Consider the following 27560-nt stretch of genomic DNA (forward strand, 5'->3'; position numbering starts at 1 on the left):
TCGCTAGGCAGTACCTACCACCAGTTTAAGGATACCAGTGTCACCTCAGCTGCGCACGAGACAGACCAAGCAAACTCCTGGCTGCCACTCCTGTCAAAGAAAGAGGTAAGCAGAAAAAAACATGCCTGTTTGATACTTATTTAAAGCTTTATTGCGTATTGAATCTGGTTTATTAGGATACATACTCGTTTGAGAGTGTTTGTGTAGTTAAAACGTGCACGGGGTGAGAATTTTTAAATGAACATGTTTGAATATTGAAATTGTTTAGTTTTTTGCGACATTACTTGTTCAGTTGTTTTCACTTGTTTCTATAGATCGCTAGAACATTTCCATAGAACCCATGGAGCCAAGTTGTATTCATATAGCCACTAAATATCATGCTATTTCTAATACTGAGTGTAGGTATTGTAGCAAAGGAGAATGGGAGTCGCAGTTCTTTGAAAATGTTCTGCCACAAAGAAAGCTAAGAGAAATATACATTTTAAAGCTGAATTTAAAGGTACTAAATGTAACAATTAAACTCTATTGTTGTCAAATTGACTGGGGCCAGAAAATATTTTGTTGTCGAATTCACTGGTCTGTTGTTGAGTTGACAACAAAAGATTTGTTGGCCCCAGTCAATTTGACAACAAGAGCTGGTCTGTTGACCAATAAGAAGGCTGCACCATTAGAATGCAATTTAGTGTGGGGCAAAATATTTGTGGGGGTAAAATGTTGTGAAACACTATCATTCCACTATTACTGTAGATGCATCAAGGACATTTTATGAAATTACACTGCAAAAATATTGCATGTAGCATTAGTGTCAGAGGAATGTAAACAGCAACAACTTTATGAAAACACATACATCAGGGTGTGGTTTAAGAAGTTGCCTGCCAGTAAACCAATATCAGGAGGAGCTGTCACAAGCAGAACTCTCAATAGCAGATACATTTTCTTCCCTGATTTAATTCCCCAAGACTCTTTCTGTAGTTACCCAGCTGGTGTAGCTGTCAGAATGTGTTGTTCACATTAGCCTTTTAATTGTGTCCCATGTCGGTTAAATTGATTTTGACTGTAGCAGCATGTTATGCGTTGGTTATCTCCTCTGACATGTATGATGTATTGATTGATATTCTCCTTGTCTCAGCTGTTCTAAGGGAATTGACCCGGTCATGGAGCTGACAGGGGCTGTACATCATGGAACTAAACTGGCTTATAGGCCATTCATCATGTTCACCAAAGCCAGTAGGGGGGTCCGGGGGCAGCCTCCCCGGGCAAAATTAATTTCAACAGCTAAATGCATGAATTTGGTGCACTTTGAAATTAACATTGAGAGATTAGATGTGCAGTAATTATAATCCATAGAGCAGCTTTAAGTGATAGTCTGCTGTGTGCTCACTCCTACTTTGCCTCTCCATCACTTTCTATATGACGTCTGTTGCTGTCCCTCGTGTCTGCCCTCTTCTGTTGCTGTCTCTTGTCTATCCTCCTCTCTCGTCTTGCCCTGGTTGTAAAAAGTGTAAAAGTAAACAATTGTTTTAATAGTAATTTTAAAGGCTTTTTCACCTCACCTGTAAATTCTTTGTAAACCATGTTTTACTTTTTCACTGTCTGTATTTCACCTGTTATAATTTGTGCAAATAAATAAAACAAAATAGAATCTATAGAACAGCTTGAAGTTATACAGTCTAATGTGTGCTCAACCCACATCTGTTCTCTCTCCATCTCTTGTGCCACTTTCTCTGTGTCTTATTTGGTGTCTCTCCATCATATCCTTATCTTCTGTTGCTATCTCTTTGTCTTGTCTGGTGTCTCTTTCCATCATCTACTCTTCTGTTGCTGTCTCTGTATCTGGTGTGACTCTAGTTTTTCAATCCAAAACGGTCAAGGGGATATTAGGGTAGCTTAACTTGTTTTGGGCTGGTGTCTGGGTCACCTAAATCATCCTCATCCCTAGAAGTTGCCCCTGGCTGCTGCTGTTCTAAGTGCTCCACTGGCCTGTTGTTCTCATCTGTCCTCCTCCTGGGCTCATCCCCAACGTAGCAAGGTAGGGGTACAACATGTCATTAGTTTGTTTGAAAGGGCGACTGCACTTCCTAATTTGGCATGTTTTAGATTTGGTTCTTTAAGAAATGCTAGCTGCCATGACTGAATTCAAACGTGAGTTGGTTTCGGGGTGTGGTTTGATGTGGGTGTCTCGTGTGTGTGTGTGTGTGTGTGTGTTCGCACATGGGAAGAGTTAGCCAAATTATTTAGCCAATTAGCTCCAGCCTGCTGGTGTGCAACCTGACTGACTCTCCGGGGCTAAGTTAGGGACCGTCAATAATTTACACAATGTAAATGGGACAATATCTTTTAGTTGTCTCATTAAATGTTTTCAATATTTTATATCAATTTCTACAATTTATCATTGGTTTGAGGTTTTTAAGTCATTGAAAATTGGAGCTATTGGAATTTTAACACATTGTACATTGTGTAATTTACCAACGGTCCCTTATAGGCCCATATGGATATTTAAAGTCAACCCAAATTTACCACAGGCATGACAATAGGGTCGCCTGCAGCTGCACTCTGAATTGATGATTACTTGTGTGCTGCCAGCTGTGGGCATATGGGCAGGATTTGAAACAAACCCAACCTTCATTTACGTTGTGATGCAGTCACTACGTAAAGTTTCACAAAACTCTGTTTTGGATGAGACTGACTGTGACAAAAATGATCCTATTTACACTGTGTAGTCAATTTTAACAGTAGAATAAATGTTTCTGACTCATATTGATGCAACATGGGCTGTTTTCTAAATGAGAAGTTGGTTTTTAGGGGAAATTGCTCTTTAAAGTTATTGTATACTGACACAACCAGGGCAACTCAACTGTAAAGAACAATTCAAGTGTCTGCATAATAGAGAAACACAATTCCAAACATTACAGATAAGAAGCTACATTAGCCCCAAGGCTACATGAAAATAGAGCCATGAGCCCAAAAACATACTTGTAGAATTGTATAAGTCACAAGACCTTTATGATTCATTTCATTTAGTCAGTTCTACCAGCTAATGTGAGATTTTTAGATTACATAACATTTGAAGACAATTTAAGGGCCTATGTATTTTTCACAATCTAACCACAAAGCTGGACAGATTTTCCCTATTTCTATGCTTCCCGTTCTTAAGTTTCGTATTTACGTCTTTTACTCTGTTTCGTACACCAACTTCAAACAGCTGAAAATAAAATATTTTGGCTATTGAAAATATATTTCACAGCAGTTTAGATGATACAATGATTATCTACACTGTACATTGCCTGTTTTGTCTCACAAACTGAAATTAGGCAAACTTTTAAATTAGGCAAACCTTTAAAAAAAAAAAGCCCCGGAAGCCCAGGCCTAATGACGGCACTGTCCGGTAGGCCTATATCTCAACAGAAATAATCAGGGAGAAACTTGCGACCGTTATATAGGCCTAAATGCCGAGACAATAAGAAGACACAGTGGCAGAGTAAATTCAACCACACCACCGGACAGCAACCTCTGTTCAATGAAGCATATTGCATGTACAGTTGTTACACTGTTGTTTTGTATATTTGCACATTTATTGAAAAAGTCAAACTAGATTTTATTTTTTAACATAATCCAATAGGCCTACACTATCAGTTCTAAACCTCAGTGTGTTTTTGTTTCTTTGTGATCAATTTTTCATTTGGAAGAGTCAGCTTTTTAAACCAACATGGCTCAGTTTAAATTGTTTTTACATTGTAGTAAAACAAAATCTCATTTGATATACATTTTGACATAAAATTACTACATTCTGTAGCAATGAATGTTTTTTCCCATTAAAACACAGCATGATCAAGCAAGTGCATTTTCCTGAAAATTTCGGACCACTAAACAACTATTGATTTAGAACCAGAGAGTTACCGCAAGTCGCAAAGAAAACCGGAGCTGCCTCCACTATTCCAACACCATTTCAACATCTACAAATGACCAATCAATGTAAGCTAAATATGATGAGCCTCATGGTTCTGATTTGTGTGTGTGTGTGCGCGTTCTTGTAAGTAGAAAAATATGTTGACTATCCCTACTTGTTGAGAAACGACAATGTCATCCTCCTCTCTTTCATGTCGACGAAACGGTCTATCACTCTGTCATACAGTACACACTTTTATTTTTTGTTGTCCTAGCCTACCTGACTAAAACGCGTGCTCGCTAGCCAAACTTTCATTCATGGGCAGCGTTAGCTAGTTAACATTAGCCTTCTACATCTAGTTACATATTGAACTTCCATCCTCTCAGGCCAGGGGCACAACAAAGGTTGGATCAGAATCGCGTTATAAAATCATTGGCCAGTATGGAGTCCAAATCCCTATCTCCATCCATGGCTAATTTCGGAAAGGGCTAATTTTAGCTAGCTGGCTACAGTAGCTAGCTACTGGAGGATAACAACAGCTCGCTCAGTTTAGCTCAACGCTGATTGGCTAATGTTTTATACTTTTTTTGTCAAGGGAGGCCAGATGCTCGCTGGCTTCCCTTGCATTCAATGCTAGGGACGGCAACAATGTCATACTTGTTTGGACCAGACAACATCAGATAGATGGCCTACACGTAGAGAGACAGAGGGGCGCTGTTTCGCTCACTCGGATGCTTTTTCCTGTGAGATACATTCAGCCTCTTGCGAATTGTAGGAAAATTGTGAAACACAGAGAGATGAAATATACATTATTTTATGTTTTGAAAACAATTCATTGGTCCATTTTCTGGGGAGTAACCCTTCCCTTGGCATCCATGAATACACGCCACTGTAGGACACGTCTCCTTGACTAAATTACTTAATGTCTCCTTCCATACACTGCCATGGATAATTGTGCTCAATGTATGGGACCGAAGAAAATGTGGCATTTTCTGGATGTGACATTTTCTGTGTGTGTCGGTGTCTATCGATCCATGACGTCCATTTGAGACTTTCTGTGAGACTCAGAGTGAAGAGCTTCCTGGCTGGGGCTGCGTCCCAAATGGCAGCCAATTCCCTACAAAGTGCAGTGCACTATATTGAGAAAAGGGTGCCATTTGGGAAGCATCCTGAATGTTTCCTCTTTAGGCTGCTTCAGAGCTGAGCAGTGTGTGTTTTCCCAGGTTGACCCTCCAGCATAGGTAATGGGCTGCCAGGACAGTGTTCCCCATGGCCCACTGTGTCGGTTGGCATCATCTAAAAACAGATTCCCCAGTATCTCTCTGTTGACAGTTGGATTTGGGATTTCTTCTCTTGGCAAGGATTTTTTTAATTGAAATCCAAGTGAAAGAAAGAGTTTGAGTATCTAATTCTCGCAGAAATTGTTGTCGATTCGTCAGGGTATGAACTCTACAAGGTGTCGAAAGAGTTCCACAGGGATGCTGGCCCTTGTTGACTCAAATTGGCTGGATGTCCTTTGGGAGTTGGACCATTCTTGATACACACGGAAAACTGTTGCGCCTGAAAAACCCAGCAGCACACAAACCGGTGCGCCTACTACCTACTACCATACCCCGTTCAAAGGCACTTAAATCTTTTGTCTTGCCCATTCACTCTCTGAATGGCACACTTATACAATCCATGCCTTAATTGTCTCAAGGCTTAAAAATCCTTCTTTAACCTGTCACCTCCCCTTCGGATTGAAGTGAATTTAGCATGTGACATCTATAATGTATCATAGCTTTCACCTGGATTCACCTGGTCAGTCTATGTCATGGAAAGAGCAGATGTACATAATGTTTTTTACACTCAGTATATGTATTATGGTCTCAGAGAGTCATGGTTCTGTGTGGCCGCAGGGCTGACTGCATGTCTGACCCTTTCCATAACCCTATGTCCTCAGGGATGTCTACACATCAGTTCCAGGAGCACCAGATGGCAACACTGGTTCCCTAAAGAAGATCTTTCTTTTCCCTAAATCTTATCATTTAGGATAAGATTTAGGGAAAAGAATTAGGCTATCCAGACCTGATTTACCCAAGCAATTTTAAATTAGAGAGGCTTCTTTTTAATGAAATAACAAAGTGTACAAAGTGTGTCTCTTTGGCTAGGCCAGGGATCGGGGTCTTAACTAAATGCTGTGAGTTAGAATAGTAGAATAGGAGAATATACAATTTTGGTTGTGCATCAGAAGTTTTTCTTATGTCAGTCACTGATAGTCAGTCAGTTAGCCCATGTCAGCTGACGTTTTTTACATTGCTAAGTTCGTTTAGTGGCCAGCTATCCAAACTTGTTATCATGGTTGAGTCAGTCTCACTCGGATATCATACTGCAAACATTTCTCTCCATCCTATGGCAAAATGTGTCAAATTGCAGGAAATTAGCTGTAAAACAGCTCTTTTTCCTCTCCACCCCATGGCAAAATGTGTAGAATTGCATAAAATTAGTTTGGCAACTGTGGCCCCTCATGATGAGTTCATATTTTTGTGGGCCCAACCCATCCCTGGGCAAGGCTGTCCTTTTGGGGTAACAAGTGCATTCGCCATTGCCTAAATGTAGTTTTTATTTCCTGAGGAGCTAATAGAATACAGTGACTGCATATCAGGGTTTCTGAAATAGCTCTCCCCTAAGCCACTCTACCCAGTAACCTTACCGGCCACCACTCCACCATCCCTTGCCCCTTCCCTCCATCCTCTGTCCCTCCATCCCTTATGCTTCCAGATGAGTGACTCTGCTCTGCTCTCGTTCTGTTTCTGTGTTGGCACTGGGAGCCTGTATGGACACTCAGGAGGAGGCAGAGTGGGTTCGCTCTACTCTGACAATTCCCTCCAAACAGACTGTCTTCTATTATTTTTAGCATAGTTACGTTATGGCTCAGCAACATCATTATCATCGTCACTGTGTGGGAAGATTTTCCTGTTGACTATGTGGCTCCTTCCAAAACAGAATTTTGTTTGTTATTACTTAATGTCACCATGTTCTTTTCTTTTTTTAAAGCATTGTGAAACCCGTATAGTTTCAGTTTATTCATGAGGATGTTCTATCTGGCCCCTTAAAGGAAAAAACGCTTCTTTAAAATGCACTTTCCCTATGAGCTCAGCTGCAGGGCCGTGTCCTTGGAAATCCCATTCTCACCCTGGATCCTGTGGATTCATGTGGACACTGGGGACAGTAGCCTGAGGCCAGCTGTTAATTGACTCCTGTCTGTCTGTCTGTCTGTCTGTCTGTCTGTCTGTCTGTCTGTCTGTCTGTCTGTCTGTCTGTCTGTCAGGATCTGGGACTGTCAGGGGGAACTTTAGGGAACATATCTCACTGGTGACACTGTATACATAGGCAGGGATTTTTTATTGATAAGTTCCCGTAGGAATTATGTAGCCCTCACCTAAATATTAACTGAATGTCATTAGTGGTATGGTTTATGAATATAGCGGCACATTTACTTCAGGATTTTTACCCTTTTATCTACTTCCCAAGAGTCAGATGAACTCGTGGATACAATGTTTTTGTCTCCGTGTCCAGTATGAAGGAAGTTAGAGAGAGTTTTGTGAACCAATGCTAACTAGCATTAGCACAATCTACTAGCATGCTAGCAGATACCCATAGACTTTCAGTCATAGCGCTAGCACTATATAGCAACTTTCTTCAAACTGCATTCAGAGACAAAAAAATTGTATCCATGAGTTCATCTGATTCTGGAGAAGTAGATATTGCCAAAATCATTGCCAAAATCCCAGAGTATCCCTTTAACTTTACAAGGCCATGGAGAGCATGATGGGTTTTAGAGTGTTATTGGTCTCCTGATGTATTTACATGTCCAGTAAATGAGTCCAAATCCACAACATCTTGATTCAACTACTTCAAATTGTACATTTTTTGGAGCTCTGTGGTTAAAAAGGTTAACCTGATTCTTGGCTCATGTTTCACTAATGGATGGCACCAGTGTACCTCCTACCTTGTTTTATTGTCTTAATGGGCCCTTCCCTGACCTCATTTACCTTTGTTGGCATAAAGCCAATGATTTAGAATATCAGAACAGAAAAATGTCAGCTTTGTACTAATACTATATAGTTATTTACCAAGTAGAATGATATAACTGCACTCTACAAAATTGATATCCAAAAGATAAAACCTACCATTCCCCATCATCTCCAACTTAAGCAGTACAGTAGTTAGCATTCAGCAGACCTACATTCAGTGTGTGTAACAGGGAGACAGTCAGCCCTTCAGTGCTGCTCATTATCCTCCCTCCAGTGCATCAGGACTAGCTGACGAGAGAGAGAAAAGCCTCTGAACTTCTCCCAGTCAATTTCCACTAAAGCTCCGCCAGATCTCATATCATGAATTATTTATGCGGTAGCTAGTAGTTTATGTGAGGCTGCTGGGCTGGCTGGCTGCTCAGGAGATAATGATTTCTATTTCTTTCATAATGCTGCTTGTGTTCTGACTGCGCTATGTGTGGAGCACACTGTGTCCTGTGGAAGTCGGGATGCATCATAATATTTTTCTTTTCGCCCTCATTCTCTCTCGTTCTAAAATGTTCATTCTCTCTCACGCTCTCTCCTTCATTCTCTCTCTCTCCATGAACACCATCTAAATTATAGCACTGTCAGTGTGGTCTCAATTACATGCTTGTAATTAGTAGGATCATTGTTGTTCAAGGATGCTCAGAAGCTAAGTGGTAGAACACACTGAATTAACATTACATTTGTAGTACTTTTTTATCTTTCTATTTCCTGTTTGTAATTTACATGTGTGTACTGATAACTATGTTATTCGAAGGAAACTGGTATCAATGCAGTGGTAATTATAGACCGGTTCAGTGTTCTTTGTAGATAGCTACTGTCGCACAAACACTGTTTAGAGGTGGATGTTGGTACTAATGCTTTTTTTTGAAGGCATGAGGGATGGATGCATCAGCTTCCTCTGCAATGAATTATTTATCTGGAGACCGCATCTGTGTGCTGCTGTTTCAATAACCACTAAAGATGTGGTCTGTGCCCCAAATGGCACCCTATTCCTTATATAGTGCACCTATAGTGCTCTGGTCAAACGTAGTGCACAGTGTAGGGAATAGTGTTTGGGATGCAGATGTGATGTCAACTGGACTAGAGCTAGCAGCTTATTAGAGTGCGAGATAGTACTTCCTCTTTAATGGCTTTGGAATGAGTCACCCACCACTACCACCCTCCTCTGTGCCTCTGTAATTCTGCTATATTTACCTAATGTTTGCGTCACTGGCTTAGCTCTGTGGGTGGTTATTTATTCAGGTGTGTTCATGGGGATACATGCTAATCTTTGAGTCAGGCGTTTTATTTTTGTTTGCCTGGTTTCATTACATGATTCCTGCTAAGCCCATACATATGAAATTATATATTTACATATCTGACTTGGTCTTTCAATGTTAAACTGGCGCCCTCCATTTTCCCGCATGGAATAGCCTATATATTCATCAAAATACCATGTCCCCTGCAAAGTAATTTATGCATACAGACCTTATGAAAAACATAACCCATTATGTATTCTAGCTGTTTCCTAAGTGTGTAAATCAAGGGTGTCAAACATACGGGCAGCGGGACGGATTCGGCCCGCGGTGGTTTGAGTAAAAAATAAAATACTAAAAAATAAAACAAATTTGGGGAGGGGAACAAACTCAACGGTGTAGAAATTATAATGGACCTACATTCATACAGTTTCTTGACTGGGTCCAGCTCGCTGATAATCACAGAAATAAAGCTAGACAGTCAGGGAGCATCTAAAATTCCAAAAATGATGAATAAAGAAGTATATTTTGCACGTTTTGACGGCGAGGAAATATAAACTATTTTCAGTACGGTCCTCCACACCTCATTGAAGATCGAATGCGACCTCGGGCACAAAAAGAGTTTGACATCTCTGGTGTAAATGGATGTCTCGGCATCATCAGTATTCCTTCCCCCCCTCATGTTTACCCTGTCACTTGGCTGAGGTGACTTCAAAAGGACCTGTCTTGATGGAAGACTGCTCGTCTGAAATAGCACAGCATGAAATGTGTTTCTGTCACCTCTGATCTGTGTGTTTAGCATAAGACTTGTGTGTAGATGAGAGCGGTGAAGCTGAAGTGTTTTTATCCTGCTAGAATGTGAACAGGGTTGATGGCCGTGACCACCTCTCCTCTGTGTGGTCATGGAGACGGTGTCTTAGAGTGGGGAAGGTTAAACACAAAGTCCTACTGAAGTGTTTGTCTGTGCAAGGGTGTTTGTACATAGTACTTGCAAACCTCAAAATCCACCTTTCTCACATTGTCGTACCTTAGTCTGATATTCAAAGTGATGTGGACCAGAAGCCAAGCGTTTCATACTGCATGGATTGCATGTTTACTACACCTACTTAGTAGCTTTATCCTCGCCCTCAGCATAGCACAGCAGCAGAGTACGAGTCTGAAGTCACCACTCTGAGCCATATCTCCTCTCCTGTATGCTGGTAGTCTAGAGGAAAAGGGACCTCTTGCTCCTCTCTGCTAAAGCTATTATGCATAGCATCCACATGTGGTAGAGAGAGAGTGTGGTAAAGAGTGTTGACTGTGCAGTGTCCATGTGGCCCTATAGCAAGCTGCTTCTGGAGTCTTTCAGATAAGAAAGTCATTTAGCGGGGCTCTGATGCTTATGGACCCTCACACAGTCAGACTATCTCTGCGATGGTGACACTGCACACTGAGCAGCCAGAGTGGTAGTGTCACTATAAAGGGGTCCGTAATTAGGGGTCAATGGTTGTCTGATTTTAGTTGACTGTGAAGAGAATACTGAACAGCTGAGAGCAGTACTGTATACTAGTGACTAGTAAGCCATAGAACCTCACGGCCACTGCTGCATAGCTTCAGCTGTCCATGGTGCTGAAATATTGAAGACTTTTTTTTATGGATTTTGCACTATTGAAGACTATTCATTAGCTAACAGTAGATAGCACATTTAGGCATCCATAAGTATGTCTACATCTTTACATCTTAGCAACCACTAATTACCTCTACTGAATTATTCATATATGTGGAGTGTGTGTGAATATTCATGGACATGCTTGAAAAGATTATGCATAACGATCGAATAACAGAGGAGTTTATTTTACTAATCTATACTAGCTGACTGACTGCATGCTGTGGGATCTAGCTATCGCTATAATATCATATCGTGAGGTCCCTGGCAATTCCCAGCCCTACACCCCTGTAGTGATTTCTGCTTGTTTCCTCTCTGTTGGCATTCTGTCCCGCTGAGTTAAATAACATGGTGAGTCCCGTCAATAGTTATGAAGTAATACAATTATACTATGTTGGCTGACGTAGCTCACCACCAACCCACTGTGAATTTGTAAGTGTGACGTGGTGAGGTTGGACCCAGGTGCAGAGAAGAGACCAGACGAGGAATCAGTGGATCAGGATAAACATAATACTTTACTGAGAAACGGTAGCCGCAGGATCACAGTACACTTGAAAAACAACACAAACTAAGTCTCAAACATTCACTCAAGAACCACCTGCTCGCTGTAAACAATTCAAGCTTCTGCAAAGGACAAGAGTAAAGTACACCTCTTTTAACAGGGAAATCAAAACGAGTAAATAGGACACACCTGACTGTCGTTAATGTCTCTAGGACGGTCTTTACTGCCCTCTGGTGACAGGTGGAACCATGACAGTTTGCTCTGTGCTGTATTACTTTAGGTTACTGTGGGTTACTTGTGTTAAGTGACGGTACATGTATCATGATAATTGGCCACGGATAAACCATATTATGACCATATATAAAATGTGTAAGAGAAAGTTTCTCCAACTTCTTTCTTTTATGCATCAATAAGTAGCTAGTAGCTCTAGCAGCCCCTTCAGCTGGTGCTGTCTTTTCACTTTCCTGCTATAAAATGGTCTATACCTCTCTCTCTCTCTCTCTCTCTCTCTCTCTCTCTCTCTCTCTCTCTCTCTCTCTCTCTCTCTCTCTCTCTCTCTCTCTCTCTCTCTCTCTCTCTCTCTCTCTCTCTCTCTCTCTCTCTCTCTCTGGGGACTAATAGAACGGGGATGGGAGTGAATAACATATGTTAACCTCCTGAATAGATATATAATTGAGTTTATAAAGTAAATGTGAGTTCTGCGAATATAGCTCAGCATTCAACACCATAGCGCCCTCAAAGCTCATCGATAAGCTAAGGACCCTGGGACTACACAACGTCCTTTGCAACTGGATCCTGGACTTCCTGACGGGCTGCCCCCAAGTGGTAAAGGTAGGTAACAACACATTCGCCACGCTGATCCTCAACACAGGCGACCCTCAGGGGTGCATGCTCAGTCCCCTCCTGTTCTCCCTGTTCACTCATGACTGCACGGCCAGGCATGACTCCAACACCATCATTAAGTTTGCAGATGACACAACAGTGGTAGGCCTGATGACCGACAACGACTAGACCGCCTATAGGGAGGAGGTCAGAGACCTGGCTGTGTGGTGCTAGGACAATAACCTCTCCCTCAACGTGATCAAGACAAAGGAGATGATTGTGGACTACAGGAAAAAGAGGACCGAGCACACCCCCATTCTCATCGACGGGGCTGTAGTGGAGCAGGTTGAGAGCTTCAAGTTCCTTGGTGTCCACATTACCAACAAACTAACATGGTCCAAGCACACCAAGACAGTCGTGAAGAGGGCAGGACAAAACCTATTCCCCCTCAGGAGACTGAAAAGATTTGGCATGAGTCCTCAGATCATCAAAAGGTTCTACAGCTGCACCATCGAGAGCATCCTGACTGGTTGCATCACTGCCTGGTATGGCAACTGCTCGTCCTCCGACCGCAAGGCACTACAGAGGGTAGTGCGAATGGCCCAGTACATCACTGAGGCCAAGCTTCCTGCCATCCAGGACCTCTATACCAGGCTGTGTCAGAGGAAGGCCCTAGAAATTGTCAACGACTCCAGCCACCCTAGTCATAGACTGTTCTCTCTGCTACCATACAGCAAGCGGTACCGGAGTGCCAAGTCTAGGTCCAAGAGGCTTCTAAACAGCTTCTACCCCCAAGCCATAAGACTCCTGGACATCTAATCAAATGGCTACCAGACTATTTGCATTGCCCCCCCCTTTTACACCGCTGCTACTCTCTGTTGTTATCATCTATGCATAGTCACTTTAATAACTCTACCTACATGTACATATTACCTCAACTAACCGGTGCCCCAGCAACTTTGGCTCTGTACCGGTACCCCCCTGTATATAGTCAAGCTATTGTTATTTTACTGCTGCTCTTTAATTACTTGTTACTTTAATTTCTTATCCGTATTTTTTTAACTGCATTGTTGGTTAGTGGCTCGTAAGTAAACATTACACTTTAAGGTAACCTGTTGTATTCGGCGCATGTGACAAATAAAATTTGATTTGATTGTATTCACACTGCCCTTGCCTTTGAATGAGGAATCAACTATTTTGCTTGTTCTCTTCACCTATTTAGTGGTCCGAGCCCTCTTTGCATTCACATTGTTATGTTTAGAAAGGAACCAAGATCTTTTTCCAACATTCACTCAATGCACTCTGGGTTTTTACAAAGTGCAGGGCAAGCCATTCCATCAGATCCCTCCATTGTCCAGCAGAGGACACTCTTACTCTGACCTGCCCTGTCCCCTGTGGACATCATCACTGGCCTATTAGATAAAGTACACATTGATTTAGTCACACTTGATAAAACATGAAATGTTAGGCTAATGATTATTAATCTGATTATGATCTCTCCGGTGCATGCCTATTAATTTCTCCAAACAAGTCCTTTTGAATGGATTATTCCAACACAAGGCATTCCATTCTACTCCATCCTACCTATAGTTAAAAGATTAAACCTTGCTGTTTTTCCTCAGTCATGGAGATTCAAGTGGACTTGTTCTGTCCTGTCCGTTCTCACTGGGCTGGGTCTCTATTGATCGTGTGGCAGAGAGAGTGGTTGTGGCCACAGAAAGCCATCCATCACAGTGCTGCCCGGGCCAGAGTGGAGAGATATGATAGTACTGAGGAGCCATTAGAACTGAAATAGATCTCTCTCTTTCTCTCTCTCTCTCTCTCTCTGAGATCGATCCAGGCTCAGGGAGCATTGTGTCCCGATCGCCCTCATCACAGACCTGCCTTGCAAGTCATTGTCTGAAGTAACCAAGACAGACAAGCAGAATTCATTGATCAGTAGACGGCTACTTTGAAGAAATTTCTCTTCCCCATAGGAAAGCATTTAGTAAGTGAATTCGATGAGTCAGTCCAAGAGAGGTTAATATTATTTCTGAATGCTGAAAAATTCCCTGTCTTAGTTCAGTTAGGATCACCACTTTATTTTAAGAATGTGAAATGTCAGAATAATAGTAGAGAATGATTTATTTCAGCTTTTATTTCTTTCATCACATTCCCAGTGGGTCAGAAGTTTACATACACTCAATTAGTATTTGGTAGCATTGCCTTTAAAATTGTTTAACTTGGGTCAAACGTTTCAGGTAGCCTTCCACAAGCTTCCCACAATAAGTTGGGTGAATTTTGGCCCATTCCTCCTGACAGAGCTGGTGTAACTGAGCCAGGTTTCTCGGCCTCCTTGCTCGAACACGCTTTTTCAGTTCTGCCCACAAATGTTCTATAGGTTTGAGGTCAGGGCTTTGTGATGGCCACTCCAATACCTTGACTTTGTTGTCGTTGAGCTATTTTGCCACAACTTTGAAAGTATGCTTGGGGTCATTGTCCATTTGGAAGACCCATTTGCGACCAAGCTTTAACTTCCTGACTGATGTTTTGAGATGTTGCTTCAATATGTCCATATAATTTTCCTGCCTCATGATGTCATCTATTTTCTGAAGTGCACCAGTCCCTCCTACAGAAAAGCACCTCCACAACATGATGCTGCCATCCCCATGCTTCACGGTTGGGATGGTGTTCTTCGGCTTGCAACCCTCCCCCTTTTTCCTCCAAACATAACGATGGTCATTATGGCCAAACAGTTCTATTTTTGTTTCATCAGACCAGAGGACATTTCTCCAAAAAGTATGATCTTTGTCCCCATGTGCAGTTGCAAACCGTAGTCTGTTTTTTTTACGGCGGTTTTGGAGCAGTGGCTTCTTCCTTGCTGAGCGGCCTTTAAGGTTATGTTGATATAGGACTCGTTTTACTGTGGATATAGATACCTTTGTACCTGTTTCCTCCAGCATCTTCACAAGGTCCTTTGCTATTGCTCTGGGATTGATTTGCACTTTTCACACCAAAGTACGTTCATCTCTAGGAGACAGAATGCGTCTCCTTCCTGAGCAGTATGACGGCTGCATGGTCCCATGGTGTTTATACTTGCGTACTATTGTGTGTACAGATGAACATGATACCTTCAGGCATTTGGAAATTGCTCCCAAGGATGAACCAGACTTGTGGGGGTCTACAATTTTTTTCTGAGGTCTTGGCTGATTTCTTTTGATTTTCCCATGATGTCAAGCAAAGAGGCAGTGAGTTGGAAGGTATGCCTTGAAATACGTCCATAGGTACACCTCCAATTGACTCAAATTATGTCAATTAGCCTATCTGAAGATTCTAAAGCCATGACATAATTTTCTGGAATTTTCCAAGCTGTTTCAAGGCACAGTCAACTTTGTATGTAAACGTCTGACCCATTGGAATTGGAATACAGTGAAATAATCTGTCTGTAAGCAATTGTTGGAAAGATTATTGTGTCATGCACAAAGTAGATGTCCTAACAGACTTGCCAAAACTATAGTTTGTTAACAAGAAATTTGTGGAGTGATTGAAAAACGAGTTTTAATGACTCCAACCTAAGTGCATGTAAACTTCCGACTGTATGTTATTCACCCCCATTTCTAGAGCGAGAGAGAGAGAGAGTTCCACACGGTAGCCTGTAGCCTGAACAACAACACTCCTTTTCATCTGCTGTGTCAGCCATAATATCCTGCCCCTCTAATTAGACCCTATGAAAGGCCACAGTGTGTGGAGCATGGGCCAAGGGTGTGTGTGTGCATGTGGCCGTGTGTGTAGCTCAGAGGGGCCTGTCGGACTCTGTAACACCACTTACAGCCCAGCGGGCTCAACACCACTCATGTCAAACTGTCAACAACGCACAGAGCCACACATGAGCTAATTTCAAATGGCTGCCTTGGAATACCTTTTTTATGTTTAAGAACACTCAATAATTCAGGCAAAACAAATATGACCGACCGGCTCAATTCGGTCTTATATAGCAACATTTGAAATGGTGTTTTTTACATTGGATAAAAGTAGAGACTAAAAAAGTTAGAAAATTGTATATCAAACACTATAGTTGAGGAACAATGAGGAAGTAATTCTGCTTTAAAAATTAAACTGGTATCCTCACTTTTGAGAAAATGGCCTTTGAATGTTTTGGGACCTACTGGAGAGCTCTTCTTTGTCTACACCCGTTCAGCATCGTTCACACCCTCTTAAGCTTTAGCCCCACCCATTTCTTTAAGGGTTGATCTGTGCTTTCTGTCCTAAAAACAGCAGTCAAGCACCCAAGTTAACTGGCTAATGTTGGCTAGCTTGCTAGCTACTTCCAGACACAAATGCGAGAACAGCTCACTCTGACCATTTTTCTCGCCCTTGCAGAGTTGGTTAGGCTGTTCTTTGTTATCCAGAGCGTTGGTGACCGCAACTGTGCTGCTGGTAACAATTTACGCTTTTTGGACAATGTTTACTGACACCGGCCATATTCAATGGGTGTTGAGCGTTTGTAAATTCGTCAGTTATTCTGCACTCTGGCACACTCAGACAAGAGTGCTCTGAAATCTTAGTAGATAGCCAGAGTGAATTTACCAGCTACGTCTATCAACAGTTGTTTCGGTGAGATTCTATTGAAATGGTTACTTGCATAGTGGAGTCCTTTGTTAAGACATGTAGCTAGCTAGCTAAACAATGAATCATAATCCCAACTCATGACGTTACCACCCTGCATGAATCTGCAGGGAGCTAACCAACCAGGTTCAATGTTAGCTAGCTAACATTACATCAAATCAAATCAAATGTATTTATAAAGCCCTTCTTACATCAGCTGATATCTCAAAGTGCTGTACAGAAACCCAAAACAGCAAGCAATGCAGGTGCAGAAGCATGGGGACTAGGAAAAACTCCCTTGAAAGGCCAGAACCTAGGAAGAAACCTAGAGAGGAACCAGGCTATGAGGGGTGGCCAGTCCTCTTCTGGCTGTGCCGGGTGGAGATTATAACAGAACATGGCCAAGATGTTCAAATGTTCATAGATGACCAGCAGGGTCAAATAATAATAATCACAGTGGTTATCGCGGGTGCAACAGGTCAGCACCTCAGGAGTAAATGTCAGTTGGCTATGTCTAACAAAGCAAATGGCTCTGAGATACAAATAATATTACTACACAGATCATACACTAACGTTAGCTAGCAAGCCAGCCAGCTAACGTTAGCTAGCTAGCTAACAGTACACTTTAACTTGAAATGAAAACGACTTTCTGCCAGAATTAGAAATGTGCAATATCTGAAAATTTAGCTAGCTAGACTACCTTACCCGTGGATACATGGGATAGACACTTGTCCCTGTCATGGATGCCATGGTTGCCCTTACTTAATTTTAAGATGTAATCCGGAAACAGGTGTTTTCTCCATCTCCTTAGCTATCATACTCTAATTACAATGATTTCACATACTGACCAGCTCAAATAGACACAAGTGTGCTACATAGCAGACCAATCTGAACTCATCGCTCAGCTTGTCCAGCCCACTCATTATCTCAGCCAATCATGGCAAGTGGGAAGGTTGCTGACTTTTTCTGTGGCTAAACCAACTAGACTGGTAATTTTAACAATTTTATTCGTATTTACAGATGGCATACAAGTTTGTTATTAAGGCACATGAAACTTCACATGTTCCAGAAAACACATTTCAAATGGCTCTCCTGTGAAGTACATTGCGTGCACAATTATTAGGCAAGTGAGTATTCTGATCTTATCATTATTTCTAAGCACATTTTCCAACTCCAAACCATATAAACTTGAATGCTTATTGGATTTAATAATTTTCAGGTGATATGTATTTGTGTAATGAGGGAGGGTGTGGCGAAAGTAAATAACACCTTATCAAGATGTGCATAATTATTAGGCAGCTTCATTACCTCAGGTAAAATGGGCCAAAAAAGAGATTTAACTGACACTGTAAAATGCCTTTCAGATGGATGCAACACTCTTGAAATAGCTCAACTATTGAGGCGTGAGCACCGGACAATCAAACGTTTTGTTGCGAATAGTCAACTGGGGCGCAAAAAAACGCATGGAGAACAAAAGGCGTAAATTAACTGAAAAAGACTTGAAGAATAAACATAAAGCTACCAGGAACACATTATCCCCCAGTGCCACCATATTCCAGAACTGCAACCTACCTGGAGTGTCCAGAAGTACAAGGTGTCAAGTGCTCAGAGACATGGCCAAGGTCAAGAAGGCTGAAACACGACCACCACTGAATAAGATTCACAAGTTGAAGCGTCAAGATTGGGCAAAGAAATACCTCAAGACAGACTTTTCAAAGGTTTTATGGACAGATGAAATGAGTGACTCTTGATGGACCAGATGGATGGGCCCGTTGCTGGATCAGTAATGGACACAGGGCACCACTTCGAGGCAGGCACCAGCAAGGTGGAGGACGGGTACTAGTATGGCCTGCTATCATTAAGGATGAGGTAGTTGGACCTTTTCGGGTTGAAGATGGACTGAAACTCAACTCCCAAACCTACTGCCAGTTTATGGAAGATACTTTCTGCAAGGAAGACATCCTCAGCATTCAAGAAGGCCATGATCTTTATGCCCGTATAATGGGCCCCTTCCTCACCTGACTTAAATCCTATTGAGAACTTGTGGGCCCTTCTTAAACGTGAGATTTACAGTGAGGGAAAACAATACACCTCTTTGAACAGCATTTGGGAGGCTGTGGTTGCTGCTTCAGCGAAAGTTGATTGTGAACAGATCAAGAAACTGACAGACTCCATTGATGGAAGGTTCATGGCAGTTATTGAAAAGAACGGTGGCTATATTGGTCACTGAATATTTTTGAAAGGCCAAAAATGTTATTTAATTGTCATTTTGTGTTACTTATTTGTTACACTTACTCTAAAAATTGAGAATAAACAAATGAGTTGGGAGAAATTATTTTTGTAATTTCTTTGCCTAATAATTCTGCACACTAATAGTTGCCTAATAATTGTGCACACTTATATATTTCCATGAGAAAGACAAAACTCACTTTTCCTTTGCTAAACATTCAGGTTTGGATTGACTGAGAGCATTGTGTTTGTTCAACAATAAAATGAATCCTGAGGAATACAATTTGCCTAATAATTGTGCACGCAGTGTAATGACACATGACATATGCCTAGTTTACTGAAACGAGTCACAAATGCACAATGTCAAAATAGACTGTAGTTATACAATAGAGATGGAAGGGATCGATCTTATTTTGAATGACATGTATGTGGCTCATCCAACATGACATCGCACCAGGTTGTGGTTTGGCACTTTTTAATAGGAATCACCCCAAAAAGATCAGTCATTTATTTTACAAACAGTTTACTGTTGCTTTAAACGGTGGCATCTGTCAGCACTACTCTGCTCAATGGATGCAGCAAGTCACCCACCCCAGCCTACATTTTTATTTAACCAGGTAAGTTGACTGAGAACACATTGTCATTTACAGCAACAACCTGGGGAAAAGTTACAGGGGAGAGGAAAGAGCCAATTGTAAGCTGGGGATGATTAGGTGACCGTATGAGGGACAGCTTGGGAATTTAGCCAGGACACCATGGTTAACACCCCTACTCTTACAATAAGTGCCATGGAGTCTTTAGTGACCACAGAGAGTCAGGACACTCATTTTAACATCCCATCCAAATGACAGCACCCTACACAGGGCACTGTCCCCAATCACTGCCCTGGGGCATTGGGGATATTTTTTTAGACCTGAGGAAAGAGTGCCTCCTACTGGCCCTCCAACACCACTTCAGCAGCATCTGGTCTCCCATCTAGGGACCAACCAGGACAAACACTGCTTAGCTTCAGAAGCAAGCCAGCAGTGGGATGCAGGGTGGTATGCTGCTGGCTGGTATGCTGCTGGCTATGCAGCTAGTGAAATATGAAAGTGTAATGAAAATTAAATGGCCAGTTGGCTTCTCAGCACAATTAACGTTAGAATATTTACTCCTTTCAAATATTTAAATAGCCCCCCCTCCACTCTCCAAATAACCAAGCATATACAGTATGCACACCTTGTTCTATCAGGCCACTGCTGAAAATATTTAAAGGTAGGCCTATACTGCAGCTATAGGCAGTGTATTCATCAGGATACAGGGCCAATATTTTGGAATAATTAACCAACCTCACTCTTCAAAGGGCAATACTAAGTCTAACTTTACCACTTCATGCTGGGGTCCAGAGAGGAAGTTTTAAAGAGACAGAGCTCCCTGTGTGAAGTGCTTTAAAGAGACCCCTCTGTTGGGTTGAAATTGGTGGCAAAAGGACTTCAGGAGGTTATCACGATACTATGCAGGGGCGCAACTTTGGTTTTAGAAGTGGGGGGGACATTTTTGTTCATTTGGATAAACACTCCAAACAGCCTACCCGACTGCTCGTAGGCATCCGCATGGTCCTAAAGCACGCCTTTGCCTCGTTTTGTATCACATTCCAACGATAGAACTGTGGAGGGGGGGATGCAATTTCAAAATGTGGTGGGGGGGGGGCATGTCCCCCGGTCCCCAGTGAAAGTTGAGCCCATGCGTCTATGTATTAACTATTTGACTCCTTAAACCTGGAGAATATAAAAAGTTGTTGGCTAAAGGATTCAATGATGCAATGGTCCCAGCAGGCCTGCCCTGGTTAGCCTAGTGCTGAAAGTTTGTTTGTGAACCCAAGTGATTGATATTGTTTGGCCTGCCTCTTAACACATTAAACATCTCCACAGGGAAAATTGGATTTCTTTTAAAAGGGATAGAAATGATGAATGCAGGTCCCGGACCTGATATAAAGGCACTGTACACACAAAGCTGCTTGTTTCTTTAGTGTGCGCTTCTCTCCAGCTCAGACCTGATTTATTCCTCAAGGGCAGAGTATGTGAGAAGAGTTGAGTGGTCAGAAATACTGCTCATCGGTAGTGGAGTAGTGGAGTGCTTGTGCACCACTCCAGCGCTCCATGTCCTTTCCAACTGCTCAGCTAAAAACTGCTCCACACTCAAAAAAAACAAACTTGTCACTCCAAATTCGCTCCATTCATTAAAATCACAATTTAAGTGAAAAGTATTTCAATAAACATGAAAAGGTAAATGTAAGAAGCGCGTATCATTTCAAATAGACTGCATGTCATATTAAACAGCATATAAACACAATAGGTCAGGAGCCAGACAGGGAGCCTAAAAAGCAACGAAAATGAAATATTTATTCTAAATTATTTCAATTATGTCAAGGCTAAAGCCTACAAAGAAATACATTGTGAAGCGAGTGCAACACAATAGGCTGGTAGGGACGTAAAGCTCTCAGCATTTAAACAACATTTTGTTGTATTAAATCATTATAGTCTATAAATTGCGCATGTAGGCTAATTTCTTACTTAGAATTAAATGCAAATTAAACAAAAAATGCCTTATTATGTTCAGTCTACAGTGCCTTGGAATTCAATTTTAGAAGGTTTGGCCAGTCTGTGCCTTCAGGCTCATGTGATGGTGCCTGGAGAGCAGGCCAGGAGCCTTGCAGAGCCACTGGGGATGCTAAACACCCTTTTGGGCCACTCTTGCCAGGCTGGGTAGAGACGCAGAGGTGTTTTTTTTATCTTTCAATAGGTAGTCCTAGTGGTTTATAGGCAAAATAACCCAATCAAAATGAAAAGCTCCTTGAAAGTGTGAATATGCCAGGCCTATTGGGCCACAATCAATTATGACCTATTGTATAGATAATAGAACAAAATGAACTAAACTTTTAAGAGATCCGATTTTTTGTTTATAAATACTTTGCTACAATGACACACTTACATGCTGACCACAATGCTTGTGCGCTTGTGTCCACCTGCGTCATCATGCGCATGTTGATTTTGTCCACCCATACCAGACACAATCAGGACACACAGGTTGAAATATCAAAACGAACTCTGAAACGACTATATTAATTTGGGGGCAGGTCGAAAAGCATTAAACATTTTTGTCAATTTAGGTAGATAGCTTGCTGTTGCTAGATAATTTGTCCTGGGATATAAACATTGGGTTGTTTTTTTTACCTGAAATGCACAAGGTCCTCTACTCTACTCTGACAGTTAATCCACAAATAAAAGGGTAAACAGAGTTTGTTTCTAGTAATCTCTCCTCCTTCAGGCTTCTTCTTTTTTGGACTTTATATTGCAGTTGGCAACCAACTTTAAAGTGCATTATCACCACCAACTGGTCTGGGGTGTGGACCTCAGTTAATCTTTCCATCACCCATGTGGGTAAATGCTCCTAAAAACCAATGAGGGGATGGGAGAGGCGGGACTTGCAGCACGTCAAGCGTCACAAATAGAACCAACTTCTATTTTATCAACTGGCTACGCAGACGCGCGCGAGCAGTGTGGGTGCAATGATTGAATAACATGTATGTGTACATTTATTTTGCAACGCGCGCTGTGGTCAGCATGTGAGTTATCTACCCACCTCGTTCCTTTCTGCACATAGCAAGTAGGACTACACCATCATGCTTACAGGATTTCTTGAACTGCATTGTTGGTTAAGGGCTTGTAAGCATTTCAAGGTAAGGTCTACACCTGTTGTATTCGGCGCATGTGACAAATACAATTTGATTTGATTTTGATTTGATACGTGTCTTTTCAGATTATTTTTCACAATTATTATTTAGTTGTGGACACTATGTCACCGCACTCCCTTTCTCGCTCTTAGTCCTGCTCATCTTTGTTAGTCACTTTGAATTTGCACTTGTGCGTTTTTATTAGTTTCTTTATGAAAATATTTTGCGAACTCCATGACAATAGCTAATGCAAGGGGCTATAGCAACACACAAGTGCATGCTGGGACAGGAATGCACTGAGCTCATGAAGTGTACGCTACTGGAGCGAAATTGGAATGGGCGTGAAGGCCACCGCTCCAGCCTTTGGGAATCTCGCGCCACACTCCAGTCAAATTGGGCACACTCCACTCCAGCTCTGCTCCGCTCACATACTCTGCTCAAGAGCAAATGACCTGCTTGCCTGCTGAAACTGGAGCCCAATCTGCCTCAGCCCTCCCTGCCTCCCTCTATCTGCTCCACACAGCCAGACCAGATTGGAGATACATTATTGAATGCACATGGCCTTATTTACACATTAACAGATTGCCAGTCTGAAGGAGGAGACAGGATGCTCCATTTACAACAGTGGATGTACTGTAATAAGACCTTCTATGCAGTGTGTTCACACTATACTTGTTTAATAAGGTATTCATTGATCAATGCGTGTTGTTGAGATTAAGTTATAATTGCGTGATTCTAACTTCGAAGTTTAAGGTGTCTGGCTCCCCACTTAGTTTTGAAGTTCAACTCTATATTTTGTAAAATGTACTGTATTTCTTTTTCGTTCTTGTTGTGTTATGTTGTTTTGCTAGAGGGTGATATCAGTGTAGTGAATCAATTGCCGTGTGAGTCTGAAGGAGAAGTTGGTTATCACTGAGGGATCTGTGCTTCTTTGTCCTTGTGAGGTTTCAAGACAAAAGAGCAGCCAGTCAGAGGACCTTTGGGGCTCCAGCCCTGTTGCTTCTGCTGTGATAGCATGCTCTGTCTGTCACTCTCTCTCTCTCACACACACACACACACACACACACACACACACACACACACACACTGCTTAGTTTAATAAAATCATCTGAAAAGCAGACGTGGACCAGAACTTCCCAAAAGTCTTGTAGTGCTGCTGAATTGATAAAAAACTGAGGAAGTTTCAGCAGTCTGTTCTGTGCTGTAGTGCCAGACAGAGGTCTTTACAGTTTACACTGTAAAATGTTTACAGCCGTAGTGCTGCACATTAGTGTTAGTGTAGCTCAGCTGTCAATTAAAGAAATTGAGAAATTATTGGGAAAACTCGGAATCAACAACTTATAGTGGCTTCAGAAACTATTCACACTCCTTGACTTTTTCCACATTTTGTTACAGCCTGAATTTAAAGTGGATTACATTTAGATTTTTTGTCACTGGCCTACGCACAATATCCCATAATTTCAAAGTGGAATTATGTTTCAGACATTTTTACAAATTAATTCAAAATGAAAAGCGGAAATCTCTTGAGTCAATAGGTATTCAACTCCTTTGTTATGCAAGCCTAAATAAGTTCAGGAGTACAAATGTGCTTAACAAGTCAAATGTAATAAGTTGCATGGACCCACTCTGTGTGGAATAAGAGCAGGCATTGAATATCCCTTTGAGCATGGTGCAGTTATTAATTACACTTTGGATGGTGTATCAATACACCCAGTCACTACAAAGATATAGGCGTCCTTCCTAACTCAGTTGCCGGAGAGGAAGGAAACCGCTGGGGGATTTCACCATGAGGCCAATGGTGACTTTAAAACAGTTAAAGAGTTAAAATGCTGTGATAGGAGAAAATGTAGGATGGATCAACAACACTGTATATAGTTACTCCGCAATACTAACCTAATTTACAGAGGGAAAAGACAGAAACCTGTACAGAATCAAAAATATTCCAAAACATGCATCCTGTTTGCAACAAGGCACTAACGTAATACTGCAAAAAATGTGGCAAAGCAATTCACTTTTTGTCCTGAATACAAAGTGTTATGTTTGGTGCAAATCCAATACAACACATCACTGAGTACAACTCTCCATATTTTCAAGCATATTGGTGGCTGTATCATGTTATTCAGGATAAAAGTTTTTCAGGATAAAAAATAAACAAAATAGAGCTAAGCACAGGCAAAAAAACTGGTTCAGTCTGCTTTCCACCAGACACTGGGAGATTAATTCTTCTTTCAGCAGGACAATAACCTACACACAAGGCCAAATCTACACTGGAGTTGCTTTCCAAGAAAACAGCGAATGTTCTTGCGTGGCCGAGTTACAGTTTTTACTTACATCTACTTGAAAATCTATGGCAAGACCTGAGAATGGTTGCCTAGCAATGATCAACAACCAATTTGGCAGTGCTTGAAGAATTCTGAAAATAATAATGTTTAAATGTTGCACAATCCAGGTATGGAAAGCTCTTAGAGACTTACCCAGAAAGACTCACAGCTTTAATTGCTGCCAAAGGGGCTTCTACATAAGTATTGACTCAGGGGTCTGAATACTTATGTAAATGAGATATTTATGTATTTCTTATTCAAACATTTCTAAAAACAGGTTTTCACTTTGTCATTTTGGGTTACTGTGTGTAGAAGTGTGAGAGAAAAAAATATTTTTAATCAACTTTGAATTCAGGCTGTAACACAACAAAATGTGGAATAAGTCAAGGGGCATGAACGTTATTGGAGCAAACAGATGGTGTAACTGTATCTAATTGATTGTTTGTTGATCAGTTACATTGATGCATTAAGTGCCTATCCATCCAATTACAATGAGTGCTCTACACTTATAGCGTTGGACCTCACTGGCCCTAAGGGGAAAATGAGGAGCTAGATTGGGCAGTTTTGTCCCTGGTTCATGATGGAATTACTTCCAGTCAGATAGAATCTTATTCCAAACAGAAAAGGTCTCTGTGAGTCCAATCCTACATTCACTTACAATGATGGCTTTTTGAATGCTGTAGGTAATTCACAGTACGTGTAGTTGTCTTTAGCATATTTAAAAATGAAGTGTTCTATATTGTCCAAAACTTGAATGTTGCTTGTATATAATGATCCAAGTTATGTTTTTGACTCTATTCTTGTGGTATCAATGATCCTGCTTTGCCAGTGAGTCAAGTGGAACTGTCTGCCAGAGGAGGTGGCTACTCTGGCCAAATATTTACTGCAGTTAATCAATAAAACCAATCACTATAGTGATACAGAGACACAGTGCTACAGGCTTTAACACTGGCTGGTATCAGCTCTAAACAGCCCTCCTGTATTACTAGGGTTGTACTATAGCAGGGTTCCCCCACTGAATTTGGCCTGCAGTGATTTTACTTTAATAATATAAACAAATGTTTAACATTTTTAGGGGGGCATATAAGACTGTAAAAACACCAGCAAATCAGTTCCAAGTCATTTTAATTTGGTTAAACTGTTCCAAAGTATTCCTGCACATAATAGAGAGATATACTGTAGATGTGATCATATACAAATGGAAGCAAGGTTTGAAATTATTATGTTTTAGTCAAATATTTTTTTCTGTTTGGCCTTCTTGCGGTCAATTTCAAGTCTACAAATGATTATCCTTGATGATCCCTGTACTATAGTATACATTTTAAGGGAGGTTACTGTATGTTGAGTGAGGAGTAGTAGTAGTAGTAGTAGTAGTAGTAGTAGTAAGAGAGAGTGGTACTTCATCTTTTCTAGCTTTGATTCATATCTTGTAACTTGGAGCTCTTGGAACAGTTGACATCCTGGAGCTGGTGTGTGGTGTCTCTTTGTGAGAAGAGTAATGATCTGTTTGGCCTTATCAGTACAGCCACCGGCACTGGGTTGTTTGACCAGCTGCCTCAGAGAGAGAGACAGAAGGAGAGAGGGAGAGAGGGAGAGAGGGGGGGGGAGAGAGTGAAGAGTGAAAAACAAGTTCCCAGTAGATTGTGAAGATAAATAGCTGCATCATGTTTCTCACAACGTTGAACTTCTTGTTTTCTGTCATCTATGACATTACCTCCAATGACACTCCTTTTCTGTCCTCATCTACCTTGTATAAATAGTACTCTCATTATTTGTACCCATAAGCAAACTATTGAATTGTTCATTATCCCCCCCCCCATTTGTTAAGGAGGCATGAGAGGGGACGAGGGAGGGAGAGAGGGAGGGAGGGGCAGTGGAGCTGAGTGGACAGCCACACGCACTCCCTCTCTAACACACACAGTCAGCGTGAGGGAGTGAGTGACAGAGGTAGAGGCTCCATTCAGTGCTGAGTTGACTCACTCACTGTTGGTGTACTTCCCGCCCCATTAGCCGGCATGCCGCAGAGAAAGAGGAGTTTCACTTTTGGAGCGTATGGAGGGTAAGAGGGAATACGGTTCTCATTTACAGAGCTGAGCTGCTCAAACTACCTCTGCACAGCACTTTTTACTGTGTGTGTGTGTGTGTGTGTGTGTGTGTGTGTGTGTGTGTGTGTGTGTGTGTGTGTGTGTGTGTGTGTGTGTGTGTGTGTGTGTGTGTGTGTGTGGCGGGGGCGGGCATGTGTCAGCCTGCCTGCTTTTCACCAAGGGATGTGATTTCTGCTTGAATAGATTATTAGTCTTTCCTCTGTGCTTGTTAAAAACCATTCCGTGCTACCATGTACATTACAATGCAGTTGACCCTGGTTGTGCATTATTTAACATCAGCTATGACAGACAGACTCAACACCAGCTAAACCCTGATTTCCTGACTGACTGATAGTCCCAGGAAGCTTGGTAGGTTGCAGAGTGGTGAGGAGGGAGAGAACAGTGTTTCCCTGGAAGCTGCACAGACAGGAACTCTGATAGAATTAGCCAGTGTAAAGAACATCGTAGAGGGAGGC

The 27560-nt window shown here is 41.7% G+C and overlaps 1 protein-coding gene across 3 annotated transcripts in view; it reads left to right on the plus strand.

The window, feature by feature from the left end:
- The first annotated feature begins 78 nt into the window (after nt 1–78).
- LOC115168092 (rap1 GTPase-activating protein 1) overlaps nt 79–27560 on the plus strand; it is a 98487-nt gene continuing 71005 nt past the window's right edge. For 2 of the 3 annotated variants that reach the window (XM_029722997.1, XM_029722999.1), the window contains exon 1: nt 26926–27059. In XM_029722997.1, coding sequence (XP_029578857.1) covers nt 27016–27059 — 44 coding nt within the window. In that variant the 5' untranslated portion in view covers nt 26926–27015. Of the gene's footprint in view, nt 106–26925; nt 27060–27560 lie in introns of those variants that run through there. The other variant, XM_029723002.1, reaches the window with a different exon arrangement.

The sequence above is a fragment of the Salmo trutta genome, chromosome 30 (genome assembly GCF_901001165.1).
Source record: "Salmo trutta chromosome 30, fSalTru1.1, whole genome shotgun sequence".
In the NCBI taxonomy this organism is placed as follows: Eukaryota; Metazoa; Chordata; class Actinopteri; order Salmoniformes; family Salmonidae; genus Salmo; species Salmo trutta.